The sequence below is a fragment of the Phoenix dactylifera genome, chromosome 12, assembly GCF_009389715.1.
Source record: "Phoenix dactylifera cultivar Barhee BC4 chromosome 12, palm_55x_up_171113_PBpolish2nd_filt_p, whole genome shotgun sequence".
NCBI classification, from domain to species: Eukaryota; Viridiplantae; Streptophyta; class Magnoliopsida; order Arecales; family Arecaceae; genus Phoenix; species Phoenix dactylifera.
In genome coordinates, this window is record NC_052403.1 from 6,098,496 (window position 1) to 6,117,601 (window position 19,106).

Below are 19,106 nucleotides of genomic sequence, written 5' to 3' on the forward strand. Positions count from 1 at the left end.
AAGAAGACGCTACTACAGTGATTGGCTGGATCCAACAGAGCATTGATGGGCACAGATGGGGCGACTAGTACCTACTTCTGCGTGATGTATGTGAGGTGGCGCGGGAGCTTATAGCTTTCCGGGTTACTTATGTATTTCGGGAGGCGAACAGTGCGGCTAACTGGGTTGGCTCTTTTGCAGCACGCTACTCAGGAGAGTTTCTTTGAAAGAGTTTGGAGTCCACCCCTTTTTCCTTCCGCCGCCTTCTTTTTTATAACCTATATGGGTGTACCCATGCACATGTAGTGTGAGGCATCGTTGTATATATTAAAAAAAAGAAAATCGGGGAACTCTATACAAGAATTTTTATGCAAAAACTTTGTTTTAATATTGGCATTATAATAATGCCTGCATGATCTACTGGATATAATTTTTTCCTCTTATTATAATTAATCTTAAAATATAATATAATAATATAATAAATTATAATAAATAAATATTTTATTAGCCATTCTTATTAAATAATGAGCTTTAATAATGACGGAGCATATTAATACTATAATTTTTTCTTCAAGCATATATTTATTGTATATTAAGAAATAAATTTTAATAATGACGGAGCACATTAATACTATAATTATTAATACCAAGTTATATAGGTAACATCATTCATGTGGGTCTCTCCTCCAAACATAATCTCCTATGTCTCAAATACTTCCATGCTAAAAAATTACATAAATTTGGTGACCTTAATCTAATGCATTAAATGATTATATTATTTCATATTATTTAATTATTTAATTTTTAACTATTTGACGTACATGTTAGTGGCCCTCAAATCATGTACCCTTGGTTTGAACTGGGGAAACAATCAACCATGCAAGAGATATTGATGCCTCCACGGCTCCACTGTTCTCTTCTGGGCGGGAAAAAAAAATCAACCAAACCAGAATAAAACGTCGGTGAGAGGAAAAAAAATCAACCAAACAAAACGTCGGTGGGCAAAAAAAAAGTCAAATAAATCGAATAATACAGTAATAACGAGGAAGGAAACGGTGGATGATGACAAATAAAAATTTTAAAAACATTCAAAACGCGAACAAGAACGAAAAAGGAAAAAAAATAGAAACCCCAATAACGCCTCAGATCCTTGCTCCTCAGATCAACGGAGCCTCATCGCGAAGGAGCTTCGTCTTTCCCACCCCGAATTTCCAGACAAGTCTCTCGATTTTTTATCAGATCGAGCGCTCAATGACCACCGATCCGCTCCCAAAACCCTAACCTAACCCCATTCCCACGCTCCGATTCCTCCCCTCAAACCCTTTCCCCACAAATCCACCCAATATATCAAGAATTAGCCAGGAGTGGGGCATCTATAGAGAGATGAAGAGAGGCGCCGGAGGCGGGGGCGGCGAGGGGAGGGAGGAGATGAGTGGAAGGGAGAACTCGCCATTGGCGTCTCTGGTGACGGGGCGACTGTTCACCGTGGGGCTGGTGACGGCCTGGTACTCGTCCAACATTGGGGTGCTCTTGCTCAACAAGTACCTCCTCAGCAACTACGGATTCAAGTACCCGATCTTCCTCACTATGTGCCACATGACGGCGTGCTCGTTCCTCAGCTACGTCGCCATTGCCTGGCTCAAGCTGGTCCCGATGCAGACCGTGCGGTCCCGGCTCCAGTTCTCAAAGATCGCGGCTCTGAGTTTCGTCTTCTGTGGATCGGTCGTCAGCGGCAACGTCTCGCTGCGCTACCTGCCCGTGTCGTTCAACCAGGCCGTCGGCGCGACGACGCCGTTCTTCACGGCGGTGTTCGCCTACGTTATGACTCTCCGCCGCGAGGCCTGGGTCACCTACGTCACCCTCATCCCCGTCGTCACCGGTGTCATCATTGCCAGCGGGGTCGGTTGGTTTGATCTTTACCCACTCATGGCTCTTTCTCTGGGGTTTGATCGGTGTTTTCTGTTTAATTTGTGTTCGAAGCAATCGTATCTGTTACTTTTAGGTTTGATTTGGATTTTGAGGGATGGATGCTTGCTGATCGATTTCGATTTACTGAATTCAGGGCTGATGAACTCTGGAATTTATCTAGAATTGTAATTAGACATGCAGATTTAGTTTATTGCAGATGCAGTTATTCATTATTGAAGAATTTACCATTTTGCATTGATTTTTTCATTTTTGCAAGTGTTTTGGATGTTCTGTTAGCATTTCTGGGATTAGATCCAAGTGGAGATGTTCTTGATAGGAAATCATAACTGATGTTTGTGTATTATGGGTCTTAGCGAGAAGTTACTGGTCTTTAATGATCGTGTGGGAACCAGTCTTGGAAAACTGTCTGATCCAGGTGTATTAGTATATCTGACTTTTTTTTTCTTTTCTTTCCTTTTTTTTTTTTGGTTGGTGGTAGTTCATGGGAGAGCAGACTGTGTTTCATTAATAATTTGTAGCAGCCCAGCTGTTTGAACCTTCTTTATTTATGGTTGCTGGCTTAGTTTTATTTTCTTGTTATTGCTTATGCTTGTTTTTTATGCTTTTACTGTGGATCGATTGACTTTCTTCTTTTACAATAATACAAAATCTACTGTCCTGCTAAATTTAGTCCCAACTTGCATCACTTTCTGACTGTTAACACACAAAAAAAAAATCTCGTCATAAATTTACGCATTTCACTTATCAAACATTCCCTTGGCGTTTAGAGATTTTTTGCTTGCACATGATCAAATGTTTCTTGTAATGTCAATGTTCATGAATTACCTGTTGAATTTGGAATTTTAGTATTTCGTTGGCCTTGACCAATGCAAGATGTATTTGTGTTCCTGTTTTTTTATCAAATCTCAATTTTAATAAACTTAAATGGGAGTATCAGGGTCCAAGCATTAGAAGCAATAGGGGCACACAACCATGTATGTAAAGTCTTCTAAGTGACATCAAAACCAACCCTATGAATTGCAAGGGCGAAGCTGGGCATATCCACCTTTGGTTGTCATCTTCCGACCATCCTCAACCTGGTAAAAGAATTACAACACATTTCTTGCCACCTCTTCAGTGCAGCAGATTTTAGAAAAATACTGTCATTTCTTTCTCAGAATGATTTAGTAAATAGCACGTGCAGTTGCAGTATATATTTTCTTTTGCTGCGTCTTGGATCTACTGGTTATCTTTAACCATGCCTTGGTAGGGGAACAGAACCTGGTCATGGTTTCTTGAAATTTCCCCTTCCAAAATTTCATTTTCCAGTTACTTTTGGGGGATGTATCACTTATCGTATGACGAGGATATCTTAAGAGGAACAATCGATATTGGATGCAGACAAGGATTCCTCTGAAAGTTTGAATAACATATGCGGGTAAATTGTATTTTGCTGGACTATGAGTATTTTGTACCCTTTTGCAACCAGTGTTTTTCAGCCATTCTCTAGAATCTAGACCATGCTAAGAACTTTGTAAATCCTTCATATCTTTGCTGCACTAATTAAGTCTTGATGATTCTTGAGGAGATGAAGACATTTGATTATTAATTATTTTTTCTCTTATCTTTATTATGCAGGGTGAGCCGAGTTTCCATTTATTTGGTTTTATCATGTGCATTGGTGCAACTGCTGCAAGGGCACTAAAGTCAGTGTTACAAGGGATTTTGTTGTCCTCTGAGGGGTAAAGAGCACATTTTTCTTCTAGTATGTGTATGCTGATATTCTTTGCCCAATAGAAGCACTTCTGCAGAAATTTTAGGTCTTGACATATGAACATGTGCGTGTTGAGACATTTTATGATTTCCTAGTCATCATATAGTGGAGACTATCCTTGGACGAGGATTTCTTTTCTTTTCTTTTTTTTTTCTTCTAGAAAACTTGAGAAATTGTGCTAAATTACTCTTGTCAGATTTATCTGTAAGGAATATTCATGCTTTTTTTGGATTGATAAGAATATTCACACATTTCTGACTAATAAGTTCCTATGATCAGGGAAAAACTGAACTCAATGAATCTCCTTCTGTACATGGCTCCAATAGCAGTTATTTTCTTACTTCCAGCAACACTTTTTATGGAGGAAAATGTGGTTGGGATTACAATAGCGCTTGCTAGAGAAGATATAAGAATTATATGGTACCTGTTATTCAATTCTGCTCTGGCATATTTTGTGAACTTGACCAACTTTTTGGTGACCAAACATACCAGCGCCTTGACACTCCAGGTATTCTCCATATATGATATTATTTTCTTCTTGTATCTCATGGTTTATGTCGATTGCCATATAATTTTGTTGCATGAAAGAAGGAAAAGTCAAGCATATCTTGTTCTATATTCTTCTACTTTGCTTGTTGATGGCAATTTGCTTAAATGGGTAAACTATTGTAAGTATTTACCAATATTAAGTGTTATTAATGCAGACTTACTTATATTTATGTCTTATGATGTTATTATCCAAGGCCTACTCTTTCCTTTTGTTTTGCCTCTGTTTTCTGATTAATATTCTGTAACAAAATCTTTGCTTGTTAAATCAACATTGGCAGCATGAATGAGCATTTTAAAAACAACATTTTGAAATATGATAGCTTGAATGAGTCATATCTTACATGGCATATAACTTGGTTGCACCAATGACAATATTTAAGGTAGCTCTCGACATAGTTGTTTCAGCTGTCATCTTCCTGAAGCAAATATCTTCTAGCAGAAAGAGTTCTCAAACGATGACAACAGCATTATTTGAGGATTTTCAAACAAGTATTTAGAAGGGACGAAGTTGAATGAGTTTGCATCAATGCAAATTTAAGGGAAAGGTTATTTAAAGGGAAATATTAATAACAAAATTGCTGCAAAAGTGAATCATTTATTCTGGGTTTTCTTTTTGCAGGTGGGAACTTTCAATGTTGCTGTTAGAGGAGTGAATTAGTTATGCATGTTGCATATTCTCCACTTTAGGAAGTTGTGATGTTGCTAACCTTGCCTCTAAACATGCACAATCAATAAGAGAGGCAGTTACAAGCTTACAATTGATTTTGAAGGTAATATAGCTAGAAATCAACCACCATAAAGCTTATAGGTAGACCATCCAGAATCAGTAGTTTTACCAACTCTGGTGAAAGCCATTATCAGAAGTCCAGTCAGTTGCTTGATTGCCAAGGTTGTTAGAAGAAGACATTTGATATGCATATCATAGAATAGGGCTATCAAACACCATACTAGGCTTGATTGAATATGAACCGGAATTTCGGCAATGTATTGTTCATTGTTGTTCTTTCTAGCAGCTGTAATATCCTCATAGACAGCTGTGGTTTCTGTTGGGGAAAGTCAGAGTTAGATATAGGTAAGCCCATAGCCTTAGAAGTAACATATAAGTCATCGTATCTGCAAATCTACCTGGCACTTCCTAAATTGTCATTTAGTGAGGGATATGTTTGTTGATCATGCACTGCCCAGAAGTCCACTTGCAATGATTTAGCATTCACGAGAATGTTTTCATTTTACACAGGATGTCATTCTAATGACAGGTACATAATTAAGAGCTGAAGCTTTGCCACATAAATGTTTCTTGTGGATTGTGTTGACCTTGGAAAACTTTGATGAAGCACAAAATTTTTCTTAAATCTTCTGAAAACCGGATCTGTAGATTGATGTCAACTACTTGATTGAGGATGCATTTGGCTGATAGGTTGATTTCCATCTTTCCAGCTTGACTGGAAGAGGTCCAAATCTTCTAGCAGCTGAGCAGCCAAACTTCAATGCAATTATTCAGAAAGATCATGGGACCTAGAATTGTTTTGCAAAGTAGTAGTTGTTCCTATTCTTTCTGGTAGTTTTCTTAGGGAAAAATGTTTTACTCATATTCATGAATGATGTAATTGGCATGTAGTGCCCTTCAGTTTACGAAATTCTAGGTTAATTGGGAACTGGAAGATTTTACCACAGAGAAGAGACCCAAGTTTACCATATAGCATGGTCCATGATCTGGTTAGCCATGTTTACAGCAATGCTGAGGTTCTAAAGATTGTACATGCAAAACTTTGGCAAAGAAGGATATGCAATTATACCATATGTTACTGGATTTCCTTTCCACAAATGGTTGATATACCGTCTTTAATCATATTTAGCAACTGATTATCTTAACCATGTGAAACTGTTTTCATGATGGACATGCAGGCAAGGAGGCCGGTATCTTCTAGTGAGAAGATATGCTGCAGTCAATCCTGCTTATATCAATTGTTGCAGTTTGTATATACCAGCACAGATGTTGGTCTGGCAAGATCAATTCGTTTTTTTTAAAAGTAAATTAATATAATCTTTTTTTTTCCGATTGTAGAAAAATTGTTTTCCATCTTCTCAAGTGTTTGCCCAATAAAGTGATTTTGCCATGTTTCTGATAAAATATGTGAAATGGATTGCGAGTATAGGATGTCTTACTGTTGTCCGGATCTTCATATAATATGAAAATGCTTTATTTGGTGCATTCTATTCTCCCATGTTTTGAAACCCATTTAAAGACCTTTATCTTTTCGCATGCGTCAATTATTGAGTGGTTTTTTGTTGATGTCAGGTTCTTGGAAATGCCAAAGGTGCTGTGGCTGTGGTAGTCTCAATTTTAATATTCAGGAATCCTGTATCAGTGACTGGGATGCTTGGTTACTCTCTCACAGTTATTGGGGTCATTCTATACAATGAAGCAAAGAAACGTTATAAGTGAGCATCTCTGGAACAGAGGAGCAGGTGTTCATTGTAAGGCAATAGCTTTACCAGAAACCTGAGGTTGCGTGGCATGCACATGTGACTGAGGCATTTCTTGCACCCTATTCTTTTCTGGGAACCAGGAGAGGGTCTCCCTTTGTATCCACAATGAAGACCAGTTAGCTGGCAGGGCAAAGAAATTTTTCAGTAAAGAACAGATTGGTTCCTCTGTGGGGTGCATGCTGTCCCCAGATCATCCTGATGGAGGATACGATGCTTGTAATTCTTTGCACAAAGACAGGGTTTTACTTTAGTAATATTTTTTTTGAATCCTCTTTCCAATTGTTGGCGAGATGTCTTTTACTTTCAAAAAATTCTTGATGCGGTGAGGATCTGAATTTGCAATTCTTCAAGATGTTATAGGATACCTTGTAATATATGTAAGCATCATTCATTCCATCCTTGTCTCCTCATTTTGGTGTGAATCCTAAAATACAATGTTCAGAATGCTCGGCGGCAAAACTGCTGCGGTTTTCTCTTTTCTCATTGCTTCAGTATTCTCCAGTAACTCAATAGCTGCTGCAACAAGGGTTATCTGAAATCATTCACAACAAAACTGGAGCGCAAGGAGTTTTATTCAAGTGTATTTGCCATGTGTTCGCTTCTGCCCATGCCAGCGTTATGCAATAAGCCTGCTTGTGCTTGGTGCAGGATGGTGTTTAACCAGCAGGCAGAGCATTAAATTATGAAAACATTCAGCTCAACCTGGCAGCAGAGGCCAGTGGCCAGGGAAATTCTTTTTTGAATTTCCGGCAACAAGAGGATCAGGTCAGTCGGTTTAATGGAGGAAAGAAAGAAAAAAAAAGACCAGACAGGAAACTTATTTTAAGGTGGCTCAAAATGTGGCAGATACATAGGAAAGAGAAAGCAGATACGTTACCCTCTCCCTAAATAATGAGGTCCTTAAATTCAGAAACAGGTCTACTACTACTGCAAGCAGGGGCTGAGGAAAGATTATTTGCACGTCTCATCGGCTGGATAGAATGGAGAGAATGAACATTCAGGCCAAATCATTTCAAGTATTAAATCCCACACAGCAATGGTCAAAGAAGATGAAACATATATGTCGACTCATCATTTCCCTGGATCAAACATTACCCTCAAACACTTTAAATTAAGCAAGCACCAAAAATAAGTCAAAACTGAAGCTGTCATTTTTCAGACATGATTCTGTAACAAAAATGAAGGAAAAGAGAACATGCCTGCAAGGAACTTCAGACATTCCTTCACCAGATCAGATCAGCTCCCCTAGTTTGGATGCTGCATTTTATTCTGAGACTTCCCATTCTATTCAACAAGCTTATTCAACTCGGCAAAGTGGGCCTCATCCTTGATATTATTGTTGCTTCAATTTCACATCTGCTGCTAGATTTCTTCCCTTGAAGATCCACTCAAGGTGAAAATCATCTTACCACTGTGTCTAATAAAATGAGCCTCGATTTTAGCATTGCACGAAGAACTAATGAATTGAAAAAAAATAATTCTAATAAGGCAGAAATCTCATTCCGCTACTACCAAACTTCTTGGAGGACTCAGATCAATTGACGCCTTTCATATCTAGCTCAATGTACCTCATTGTTAACACTATTTGTAATGATGATGATCCTATCACTATGAAATCCAGTGTTCAGTGGATTCATTAGAATGACAAGATCAGACTTTAACTCAAAAGTAAAACTCACTCAACTGTAGGAGTCGAGCCATAAATAACAATTGAAACATTGAAAGCTGGCTTAGAAGGTACTATCAGAAGAAATGAAACCTTCAACTTTTCATATGTGCAGTTGCATTTTACCTAGTAGGTGAACGGATAACATTTTCATTGACAATTCACACATTACTGCAAAATCTCTCACCATTGACATTATTGACACAACAGATATAAAGGAGGAACTTTCATTCCTTGTTGGACTATTTTTGAGTTTTGAGTTTTGATCAAGATTTTAACTAATGGAACAAGCAGTACACTAGTCCATTCGTTTCAGGTATCATTGAACTATCAAGATCCAACCATGCACATGATATGCTTATAATCTCAACAAATTTCCTTACAAAAAAAAAAAGAAATTGAGGCTATCATATTTCTCTGTCAAGCAATTAAGCATTTAATGGCAAGAGTCACCTCACATTCTCCAAAAACCATTCAGCAGCTAAAGATGTGCCCAAGGACTGCAATGACTCTCCTGGCCATTGAAAAATTCCTGCTAGGAATTATTTCACGTCACGTTCACATGTCCAAGAACAATAATAGGAAACGAAGGCCAAAGAAAGACGGGTGGGGGGAGTCGAAAGAAGAGCCTTGGCGGGTTTTTGGGTTCTGGGTTCGCAGAAACGAAGGCGAGGACTTGGATCTGGGGAATGATAGATGGCTTGTGATCGCGACGAAGTAGAAAGACAAGGGTAAGGGGAGGAGGAAGAGGAGGAGGAGGAGCCGGAAACCTTGGCATCCGACGATTCGAGAGCAGCATGAGAACTACTTTCCAGAATTCCGATCGCCACCATGTAAATACAAGATGATTAGAGTGCTGCTGCTGCTTAACTATAAAACTATAAATTTTTGCCCATTTATATGCACATTTTGCAAACGACTTCATACAGTATATTTCCATCGGAGTAATCTAACCCATAACCCTTGCAAACAAGAAAGGATTCATACAATAAGGGATATCTACTGATGTGTAGAATTGAGTATGAAAAGAGGCAAGCGTCATGGTGGATCTCTGTAAAGAAACAAACAATACATGTGTAGATAGAAGCTATTCAGACAATGATAATGAGCACTACAATGATGGATTAGCAGTGATGATCATGATGTGAGAGCAAGGATGATATGATTGCAATATGACAAGTCACGGATTCTATGTAACTGGGTTGATGATGGATAAATGTATGGATAAATGGCAAATATTTGATGATTATGGATATTTTAAATTGCACCTTCATTTTTACGAATTTGCATGATTTGTGCATACATGATTGGTTTGCTAAGACAGTTTGTTATTATATTTATAAAATATTTTATTTTACAGTATAATTCTACTTTTCAAATGATGCATTGAATCATATAAAAAATTATGTTTGATCTAGTAAGGTGGTGCATGGTTTCTTAGTAAGCCGTAAAGCTCATTTGTCTCCTATGTTTTTTTCCAGATATTAAGATTGTTAAGAGTGAGGAAGAATAAATAAATGAAGGATGTAAGAATAAAGCTTGAAGCATGATTGCAACTATCAATAAGAGCTGTTATGTCTATGAAGTTTAGGTTATGTGGTTAAGATTACTCGAATACTGGATTTAAATGCTCTATACCCGCTTCTCTTTATTTATCCAACAAAATTGGACTAATTTTTATCATACTATATGAATTGTTATTGAGGGCCTCGTGTTATTGTGGACAATATCCTACGGTGGCACAACCATCTCATGTTCTAGATCTCAGGCAAGGATGATATGATTGCAATATGGCAAGACATGGATGTAATTGGGCTAATGATGCAATCCATTGCAGTGGATGCTATGGATTACAATGGCGAGAAAATACTGATTACTCGGTAGAGATATCTCCATGTGGTAAATATATATTTTATTGAAGAGAAACAGGAGTAACAGAAAGTATTTCAATAGTGTGGCTCTCGTAATGGTCAGACTCTAGAGGATGGTATAGAGACGAATATCAGAGAAACAGAGGAAATGGTGGCGTAAGACAGTGACGATACTTGTGAAGAGATGGAAACATTAGCATGACAATTCGGTGGAGGTGGTGATGGGTTGCCAACCATTGTGTGCAGCAAAAGCTGAGACTTATGATGAAAGCGATGATTGAGATAATGATGAATACCATGGTGACAGTGATGATGGCAGAGTGGTGGTAAAATCACCATAGAGGAAATGACAAGAGATAGTAACAGTAATGATGATGATTGGAGGTGTGACCATGATGGTAGGAATATGGTGGTTAAAAAGTGCGCATGCGATCGACCTTGGATTCCATTTGTAGAAGGATACGAGATTGTTGATGCGAGAATCCCATACGGACGTATATTTACTCCTACATCGATTATTTTTTGGATAAATCTTGAATACTTATATAGAATTAAAGAATCCAAATAATATCTTTAAGATAGCTTTTTTGAGTGAGATCTTAGGTTGTGTCAATGGTAATAGAGCGGACCCGGCTTATAGTTTATGTGGATTAGGAGACACTACAGCACTGATCTATTGAGGATGATAACGGTGGTATAGAGGATTTGTGGTTGTGTTGATAGAGATCAGAGAGAGAATTATGATATCAATGTACTATTGGATGGCCATATATATCTATATATACAAAACTTACTGCTCAGTCTATTTGATAAATGATGCCTCTCGTGCCATCTCCAGAAATTGCTTAGATTTACCATCGTTCATGCAGCGCGCGGGGAGAGAGAGAGAGAGAGAGAGAGAGAGAGAGAGAGAGCAAGTTCTATCAATCAGATTTCAAGTTGGATCTGGTTAGGTGAAATCGGAAGATGGTCATCCAACACCCATGATCTAATCCATTGAGTATAATCTACTAATTCTAAACCTCCTATAGCCCAAAAATCATAGAAACCTAGCATACGAATCAAATGGTCAAAAAATGAGTATGTTATCATGTTATTTGGACCATGATATGTTTTCACTACTTAATGCATAGGTTAAAAGTCTCCAGATCAAATAAATTTTAATTTGGAAGCAGTTTAAAGTATTGTAGATTATATTTAATGGCTTGAATCATCAGTGTCAGACTTCATTCTTTTAGATTCACTCGATCAGATCCAACTTGAAATCCGATCGACCATATTCTAGAACATACCAAAAGACTCTATATAAAACTCAACTCCATATGACACAATATGGAGCTTAAAAAATTGAAGTATTAGATTGTACAACTTTTTCCCTTAAGTTTAATCACACAAAACAAGTACGTTGATTTCCTCGAAGCATGATTCTTGTACATGTATTATATGATGATCATCCATAGTAAAATAGCTTGACATTTTAAAACAACATCCGTCTTCAAACAGTCTGCGCAGAAATTATTGCAGACTTCCATGACCTATTGCCCATTTCCTCTCAAGTCAATCAACAGTAGGTAGCTCATTGTACGTGCAAATTGTCAAAATATGGGCATCGAGAGCATATCTATTCTGACAAAATGCAAGGCAAATCAAGTGTGTGCATATGTATTTCAATACAAAGCATCAGGTGCCACTATTTTGTGCATGGATAAACGTGCACGACATGCAAGTGGGTTGGTGTATCTTCGCGTTCTTGCCTCCATGGCCGCAAAACCAAGCACGAGGGTCATGCTTCACTTTGGGAGCACGAAAATGTCAACAAAATATACCCACCAAATCTCCACTAGGATTTTGTTGTCGGGCGTGCAGGCAACATCCCAAGATTCCAAGTCATACAATCCTAACATAGATTAGGCTTATTATTATATTTGGATCCTCTCGATCTCCCCCTTTTTTTTTTTTTCCGCGGATTAGACCAAACAAGATTCTGGCGAAGGGATTAACCATGAAAGAATTTATTGGGAACACCACAAAACATCTCTTCCAAATCCCTTCAGAATTCCAATAAAATATTCCTTCCTCTCAAACACCACCCATTTCCTTTCCATTTCATAAGCAGAATTGAAATGCCATTATAATAACTTAGATCTAGTAAGAGTTTATGATAGAGTTTCCCCGGCATCCATACTCATCTTGGTTGGAGAACAAACTTCGATGTTTCATTGTACTATATCTATAGAATTTTCAAATCACCACTCCAACAAAAAATAGAGCAAAAAGAAAAAAGAAAAATACAGTGAAGAAATGTTTAATTTAGAAGTTTCGGAAACATGGAAATCCCAGGGACCTCGAAGGATAGAGAACGACCTACCAACCAGTGCACCTCTACATCAAGGAGCTGTTAATGAGTCCATGCCAAGACGAACCCACTCCATTCCAGATATCTCTTCCCGACTCCATAACCATTTTGCCATCCCCTTCTACCGGCCATTGAAGCTCCATCAGCAATTTGTTCTCCCCTCCATCCATAACTTTGCAGGATCCTTGGCTTGTTGTAGTTGTTGCACCACCAAATCCTCCCTCAAATGGCAGCATCACCTCTTCCCCACTGACACCACCTTCTCCATTGCCATTCCCACCAAAACCATAGTAGAGATTGCGGATGCCATTTGGACCGGTGGTGTCAACGAACCCACTCCTCAGTATGTCAAGAAAGCCATTACTGGGGGCAGTGGGAATAGAGCTTGTGTTAGGGTTATGGTTAGGGTTTCCTAGAAGAAAGGTGTCATAGTCATCAAGCCCTAACTGCTTGGTGGTTGGTTGCTTGTGAAGGCTGGCAAAGGCCAAGGAGAGGCCACTTGGGTCAAATGAAAGGGGTGGAGGGATGAGGCTTGGGAGTACTGGGTTGGAGTTGGCTATAGGATCTTGGTCTGCTATCCTCTTTGAGAAGGAGGAGGATCTCTTGTTCTTCCTGCTTCCACCTCCAACTGGGACATTCCTCAGGGAGCCACCTTGGGTCCAGTACCTCCTGCAGCCCTTGCAGAAGTACCTGGGCTGCGAGAGGCTGTAGTTGTTATAGTAGCAGAACTTGGTGTTGGTGGAGTCACACCTGGGGCATTTAAGGGCCTGCTCTTGGTGAGGTCTCAGCTTCCTTTCAGGTGGCTGCTGTGTCTTGGAGCAAACTAGCACCTCCTCCAATGGATTGCTAGCCGTGACCTATGAGAAAAATCATCACCCATAAAACAGAAATGAATACACGATGTTTAAAAATTTTGGGGCTATAACGACATCAAAGGGTGAAACTGGTGTTCGTCATGACTCATGGATGGCAGGCTTGCTAGCTGGAAATTTTGATAAACTTTTAATGCTCCAATGTATAAAAACAAAAAGATCACAGAAATGAAATTATGGACTGCTAAAACATGATTTAAGAATCAATAATCTTTATTCTAGCATTTATACAAGAGGCCTGGCCATTGCCCGTGGAAAGTGTCATCACTGATAAGGAGAGGAACTGGCAGGAAGTCTTCGTGAAATTTGGGGTTGTCAATGTCAGAGAATTAAGATGATGCGCAATTCCATAACTCGGGAGTTATGAACGGGATAGTCCAATGAATGAAAATTTTGACTTAATTCTTATTATTCAGATGTACAAAAACAAAAGGATGTTGAAAACAGCTACAAAAATGAAGTAATTCAAACATCAGTATTGTCAGTTTTAATATATGTTGCAGGATGGGCTCAACGTTTTGTTGTCTAAAAGCCAAAGTCTTAATTTGTTTACTCTCAGCCACAGGAAAGATCATTTCTTGCACTTCTCACAAAATTTTAGAATTCAAAATCATGAATGGCCTTGGTCGTCCACTCCAAACTCATATGATTTTAAGTTTCACCTAGAAGGGAGAGTATCCAATTAGCTGGCACAGCCGAAAAGGATTATATTGGAATGACAGCCTTATACACAAGAGAAACAAGAAAATCTTCTAAAAAGAATTGGAAGAAATTTTTGTTCAAGATGAATTCAAAAGACACCAAAGAGGCTAGATCCAGACCAACAAACTAATAAAAAAATCCAAGACACCAAAAAAATTCCAAAAGATTTTGTCCCTATTAATTATTTCCATGGATATGATTGGTAAAAATCTCAGCAGAAATAAGCATGGCAGAGAATAACCCATGCAACCAAACTCATTTACAGGTCGCTCATCCTATTAGTAGTATGGCTCAAGCATGCTTAAGTCCTGCGGAGTTCTGATGAGATCTTGATTTCAATTCTCGAAATGTCCCTTCAAACTCATTACAAGGTTGAATTCAGCTAATTATGACACACAAATTGAACCCTAAAGGGAGACTATCAGTAGCTAGACATAAAATTGATTGAGCGGGTGTCTATCTTATATTCTTACCTTAGAAGAAAAGAATGCAGTGCCATGATCCAAAAATTGGCACCCCATACTGTCCACCATGAAACCAAGCGGAAAATTCCATGCCTAATATCATTTATCCAACCAAAATCAACATAACAAAAGAACCTCAGGAGAAAGATCTCTGCACTTCTTTAACCCACGTTAATTTATAGATCACATGACGTGAAATCTATCTAACTTATGACAAACATGACTTAGAAAAGAAAGAAACTAGATCTCAAAACTTACTGAGAAATCAATCGAGAAGACAAAAGGAAAGATTATAAATAAATAATCACCCTAACCAAGGGTATGTCCATGTCGCTATAATTTACCTGGTCGTGAACATTAGAGACCTCCATCCATGCAAAATCTCAGAGAAATCAAACAAGATTCACACAGAGAGAGAGAGAGAGAGAGAGAGAGAGAGAGAGAGAGAGAGAGTCAGAGGGGAAGTCCACCGGCAACAAGGCACAATGAGAGTGGATGGAGGGCTCTTCCACCCTTTTTTTTAAGATAAATAAGAGAGAGAGAGAGAGAGCGCAAAAGATTAAGTTCCGTGCAGAAGATCGACGCGCCGATCCGCAACTGACTCACGAGGAGGAGCGCATCGCCACGGGCCCCACCACCCCTTGGCACGGAGCGCAGCAACGCCACGTTTGAGCCCCACCCACCGGCCACCAAATCCCACCCGATTAATCGCTACCCTCTCCTCGGCGATCTCTCCTACCTGGGGATCATGATCTCATGATGCCCATCTTGACAAAAGGAACGCCCATTTCATTTCCCATCTTTCCCCCACTTTTTTTTTTCCTTTTTGATAATTTTTATATTTACGAATATTTAAATGAATTGTGGGAGACCAGTTTGACCGGTCAAAGTTTGACTGGTCGTCCGCGGAGAATCTCCCATGGTTGGCCAAATTGCGAGGGCCCTTTTCCTGTCCCACCATGCAATCGATGGGCTGCATGGATCGACCGCATCGAGTGGACGGCTGATTCCGGTCTGCAGGTTAAATCGACGGGACAGTGTCAGAGAGACAGGAGATGGTCCAAATTTTGAAGAACACGCCCACGCGACTCGAGCTGGTTTCTTTCCTGACAGCTCACCGGTCCAATCACCACCTGGTACGCCCACCGAGGAGGCTGCTCTGTCGGGAACGCAGCGGTTAATTGGCGACGAAGGAAGGAACAGGAGTGGGTGGAGTCGGTGGAGCGGGGGCGGTGGGGCCCGTCGGGAGATGACGGACAACGTGACTGAAGAGCGCAGCCGACGGAATATTTCGCTTTTCGAGCAGACCGCTGGCTGGGCCCCGCGCTTCCCTTCCTACCAAGCAAAGCATGATTCCCATGCCGAAGTCTCCAGTTTTATACGTGGGATTGGAGCCGGAGACGTTACGAGATGGCCGGCTCGGCAGGGCTGGTGCTTTCGAGAATGTAAGAGGGAGAAGCGGTCGCGATGGGATTTGGGTGGGATTGTGGTTCGATGAGCGTAACGTACGAGGTAGCGGAGGAGAAGATCGCCGTAGAAAACGACGGCCATTGGTGTCGCATCCGCGTTGGGATGGTTGTCGGGTGGTGGGGCTGGCACGCCGGCCTCGGGGTCTGGGAGAGAGAGAGAGAGGGGGGGGGGGCGTGACGACGGCATTTGGATTCGGGACCCACCTTGTCGCTGGTTTTGTTTGGTTTGGGAAGAGGACGAAGACTGTGCGCGCGGCTGCATGCATTCTCCCCCCCATTTTGCTTCTGTGGCTGGCCTCGATTCTCCAGCGTTCAAATATCGAAAATGGTGTGCAGAGACACAGGCGCAGCAGGCAGATTTCGCACGTAACCGTGAACCAGGTTTTGCATGCATGGCAACGTGGAATGCAGGGAGGCAACGGGGATGGGATGGGATGGGCTGGTAGAGATAACTAGACAGTGAAGTTGTTCACCACTACTTTCTGTACCTACTCAGAAGGATTTCGAGAATGAGCAGGCTGCAACATGCGCGGCCGGTGGGCCTCATCATCTGTTCCATCACCAGCTACTGCACGGCTGCTTATTGATTGCCACTTTTATCTTTACATACGGATCCCGTGACAGCCACGGATTGGTCAAAATAAGCGACAAGAGAGAGAATTGAGTAATGAAGGAGTGGTAGGCTATAGTATTCACTAAAGAATGCACCAAAATATATAACTTATTGTGGAGTCTAAAAAACCTATAAAATCTGAAAATAATATATTAAGATAAGGAAAGTATCCATCTACAATTGGCCTGCTTTAAGCAAATTTAAATTTGATCTAAACTCATTTATTAAATAAATTAAGTTCAGGTTTAGATCTCTGATTTATTTCATTCGTTATAACTCATTTAATAATTGAATTGGGCGTGAACTGATGTATCTAATATATTTAAGACATATTAATTTTATTTAAAATCTACTTAGCCTATTTCAGATATGTTTAGTCCCATCTACTAAATTAGTTTTAAATCTATATATTTAACTTGTTAAAAACATTTCTAACAAGTTTAATATGCTTTAACTCATTAAGTGAACATGCCATATAGATCGTACCGAGTTGCTTGTTAACATAACAAATGTGTTGGATTTGGATTGATAAATTTTTGGTCCGACTCATATCCGGCTCGACCTAATTGCCACCACTATTAAAATTATTAAATATAGTTAACTAGATGCTAAGTTGATTTGTTAAGGCTGTGTTTTGTGCTGAATCATTTGGCTCCTGGAAAAATTCATCCCAGCCCACCACCGTGGTACGTATGCTGCCTCCATTATTTCATCGTGTAAATTGTTCAGTTTTTAATGCAGTTTCGTCCTTCATATCATTGTATCATTGCTGGCAGAAATATTTAAATTTCATCGTGAGGGCGATGTCGCTGTAAGAGGTCCCCCTTACATTTGGCAGTCCATTTCTTCGACTCCCTCGTTTCTATACCTCCATGCAATTTTATTTTATACGTATCTGCCATGCAGTGGCGGTCTGTGAACAAAATGCTAAATACTTTTGAAGCAAACGCAACACATTCAACCATTAGGAACGTAGGTCAGGGAGGGCATTCAGCACCAAAAAGCAATGAGAAATTGGGAAATATCTTAGAAAGTGTTAACGAGAGACGGTTCAGCAGCATGGATAAGTCCCCAACGGAAAACAATAAAATATTTAGGTGTAAGCTCGTGTGCGTGGATGAGGCTTGGGGATACATGCTATGGGTCATCAGAACACATTCCAACAGAGCTGTGCATCATATAAATAATATATAAAAAAATGATAAAAAACAATTTAAGTTTATCTATTTCTTGATGAAATTATTAGAATTGACACTGTTAAGTCCATCGGAATGTAGCCCACACTAATCCACATTGGCATTTGTTTTAGTTGTTTTAATTTGATCTGGACTTTGATTTGAGATAAGCCTATGATACGGTGATGGGATGTATTATGGTGGTTGCGATAAAGTTAAACTCTATTTAATCGTAGTGGAGATAAAGTCCATCTCAGTCTCTGTAACTAGCTTGGATATTGCTTCTGATGGGTGAGGCATGGTATAAAAAAGACACTCAATGGATTTAGTCCCTAACTCATCGGAGAGTATTTGTGAGATCTTTCCCATCGGAAATACTCGAAGTTGAATTTGAAAAATTAATGTGCTGTTACTTTTAGTGATTGCAGTCATTTGATTTTAATAGAAGAGTTTTTTTTGAGAAATGGGACTGTTCCAATCGCCTAAGTCTGCTCCTAATGAAATCCAACACCGCTAAGCACATTAGGTTGTGATAAGGTACATAATTTCTTGGATGCTGTGGTGCAACAATTTGTAAGCCCTAACAAAACTAAGCTAGCACCCTATTGACGAGATTAGTCTCCATGAGATACACGGACAAAATTGATATACGCAAGCACATCATGGAGATGAGGGATATTGCGACACGATTAAATGATATTACGATGTCCATATCTGATATATTCTTGGTCCACTTTATTCTCACTTTTCTTCCATTTGAGTACGATCTTCTTAAGGTCTCCTATAATATATATAATGAAGATTGGATAATTAATGAATTACTAACCAATTGTGAGCAAGAGGAGAAAAGATTGAGAGGAGAGAAGACAGAGAACTGACCAAATGTGTGCAAAAGGAGATATTGAGAGGAGAGAAAACAAAGAATGTGAGTTTTGCTTCACATTAGGCTAGTGGAGGAGCAGATAAAGAAAAAAGATACATCCATAGCAAAAGGAAAGAAAGCATTAGGTGCGACATCAGGTGAAGCCAGCAATATGGCGGTTAGCAAATGTTTCTTTTGGAAGTTCTAGATTTGATTTAATGATGGTCTTTACAAACTTTCTTGGGATCACTCGTTTGAGCAGTCTTTCTTTGCAAACTCTTCTATTGGCAATAAAAGAGATAGAATTAATTAAAACTTTTCTATATTGTGACATCAGAGATTGGAGCATATCTCCA

At 39.5% G+C, this 19,106-nt stretch overlaps 2 protein-coding genes across 3 annotated transcripts; one reads left to right on the top strand and one right to left on the bottom strand.

The window, feature by feature from the left end:
* The first annotated feature begins 1,065 nt into the window (after positions 1-1,065).
* LOC103716196 (probable sugar phosphate/phosphate translocator At3g11320) lies at positions 1,066-7,144 on the top strand. Its single transcript, XM_008804107.4, has 4 exons — positions 1,066-1,878; positions 3,526-3,629; positions 3,941-4,169; positions 6,510-7,144. The coding sequence occupies exons 1-4, from the start codon at positions 1,363-1,365 to the stop codon at positions 6,654-6,656; spliced, it is 996 nt and encodes a 331-aa protein (XP_008802329.1). The 5' UTR covers positions 1,066-1,362; the 3' UTR covers positions 6,657-7,144.
* A 5,166-nt stretch (positions 7,145-12,310) lies between these two features.
* On the bottom strand, positions 12,311-15,144 carry LOC120112731 (dof zinc finger protein DOF3.2-like). 2 transcript variants are annotated; one of them, XM_039132445.1, is made up of 3 exons: positions 15,068-15,144; positions 14,976-15,037; positions 12,311-13,450 (listed from the first exon to the last, which is right to left on the bottom strand). In XM_039132445.1, exons 2-3 carry the CDS (start codon positions 15,000-15,002, stop codon positions 12,620-12,622), a joined length of 858 nt encoding a protein of 285 aa, XP_038988373.1. In that variant the 5' UTR covers positions 15,003-15,037; positions 15,068-15,144; the 3' UTR covers positions 12,311-12,619. The 2 variants fall into 2 exon arrangements, with proteins under 2 accessions (XP_038988373.1, XP_038988372.1); XM_039132444.1 differs by having other exon boundaries at positions 14,976-15,142.
* Between the last annotated feature and the right edge of the window lie 3,962 nt (positions 15,145-19,106).

What these genes read in the sequence shown, in the direction of transcription:
- LOC103716196 (XM_008804107.4), top strand. Translation starts at nt 1,363, where the DNA reads ATGAAGAGAGGCGCCGGAGGCGGGGGCGGCGAGGGGAGGGAGGAGATG. An exon ending in GTGTCATCATTGCCAGCGGG is followed by an intron (nt 1,879 to 3,525) that starts GTCGGTTGGTTT and finishes TTTATTATGCAG; the next exon opens with GGTGAGCCGAGTTTCCATTT. An exon ending in ATTTTGTTGTCCTCTGAGGG is followed by an intron (nt 3,630 to 3,940) that starts GTAAAGAGCACA and finishes TCCTATGATCAG; the next exon opens with GGAAAAACTGAACTCAATGA.
- LOC120112731 (XM_039132445.1), bottom strand. Translation starts at nt 15,002, where the DNA reads ATGGAGGTCTCTAATGTTCACGACCAG. An exon ending in TCTCTAATGTTCACGACCAG is followed by an intron (nt 13,451 to 14,975) that starts GTAAATTATAGC and finishes TTTTTCTCATAG; the next exon opens with GTCACGGCTAGCAATCCATT.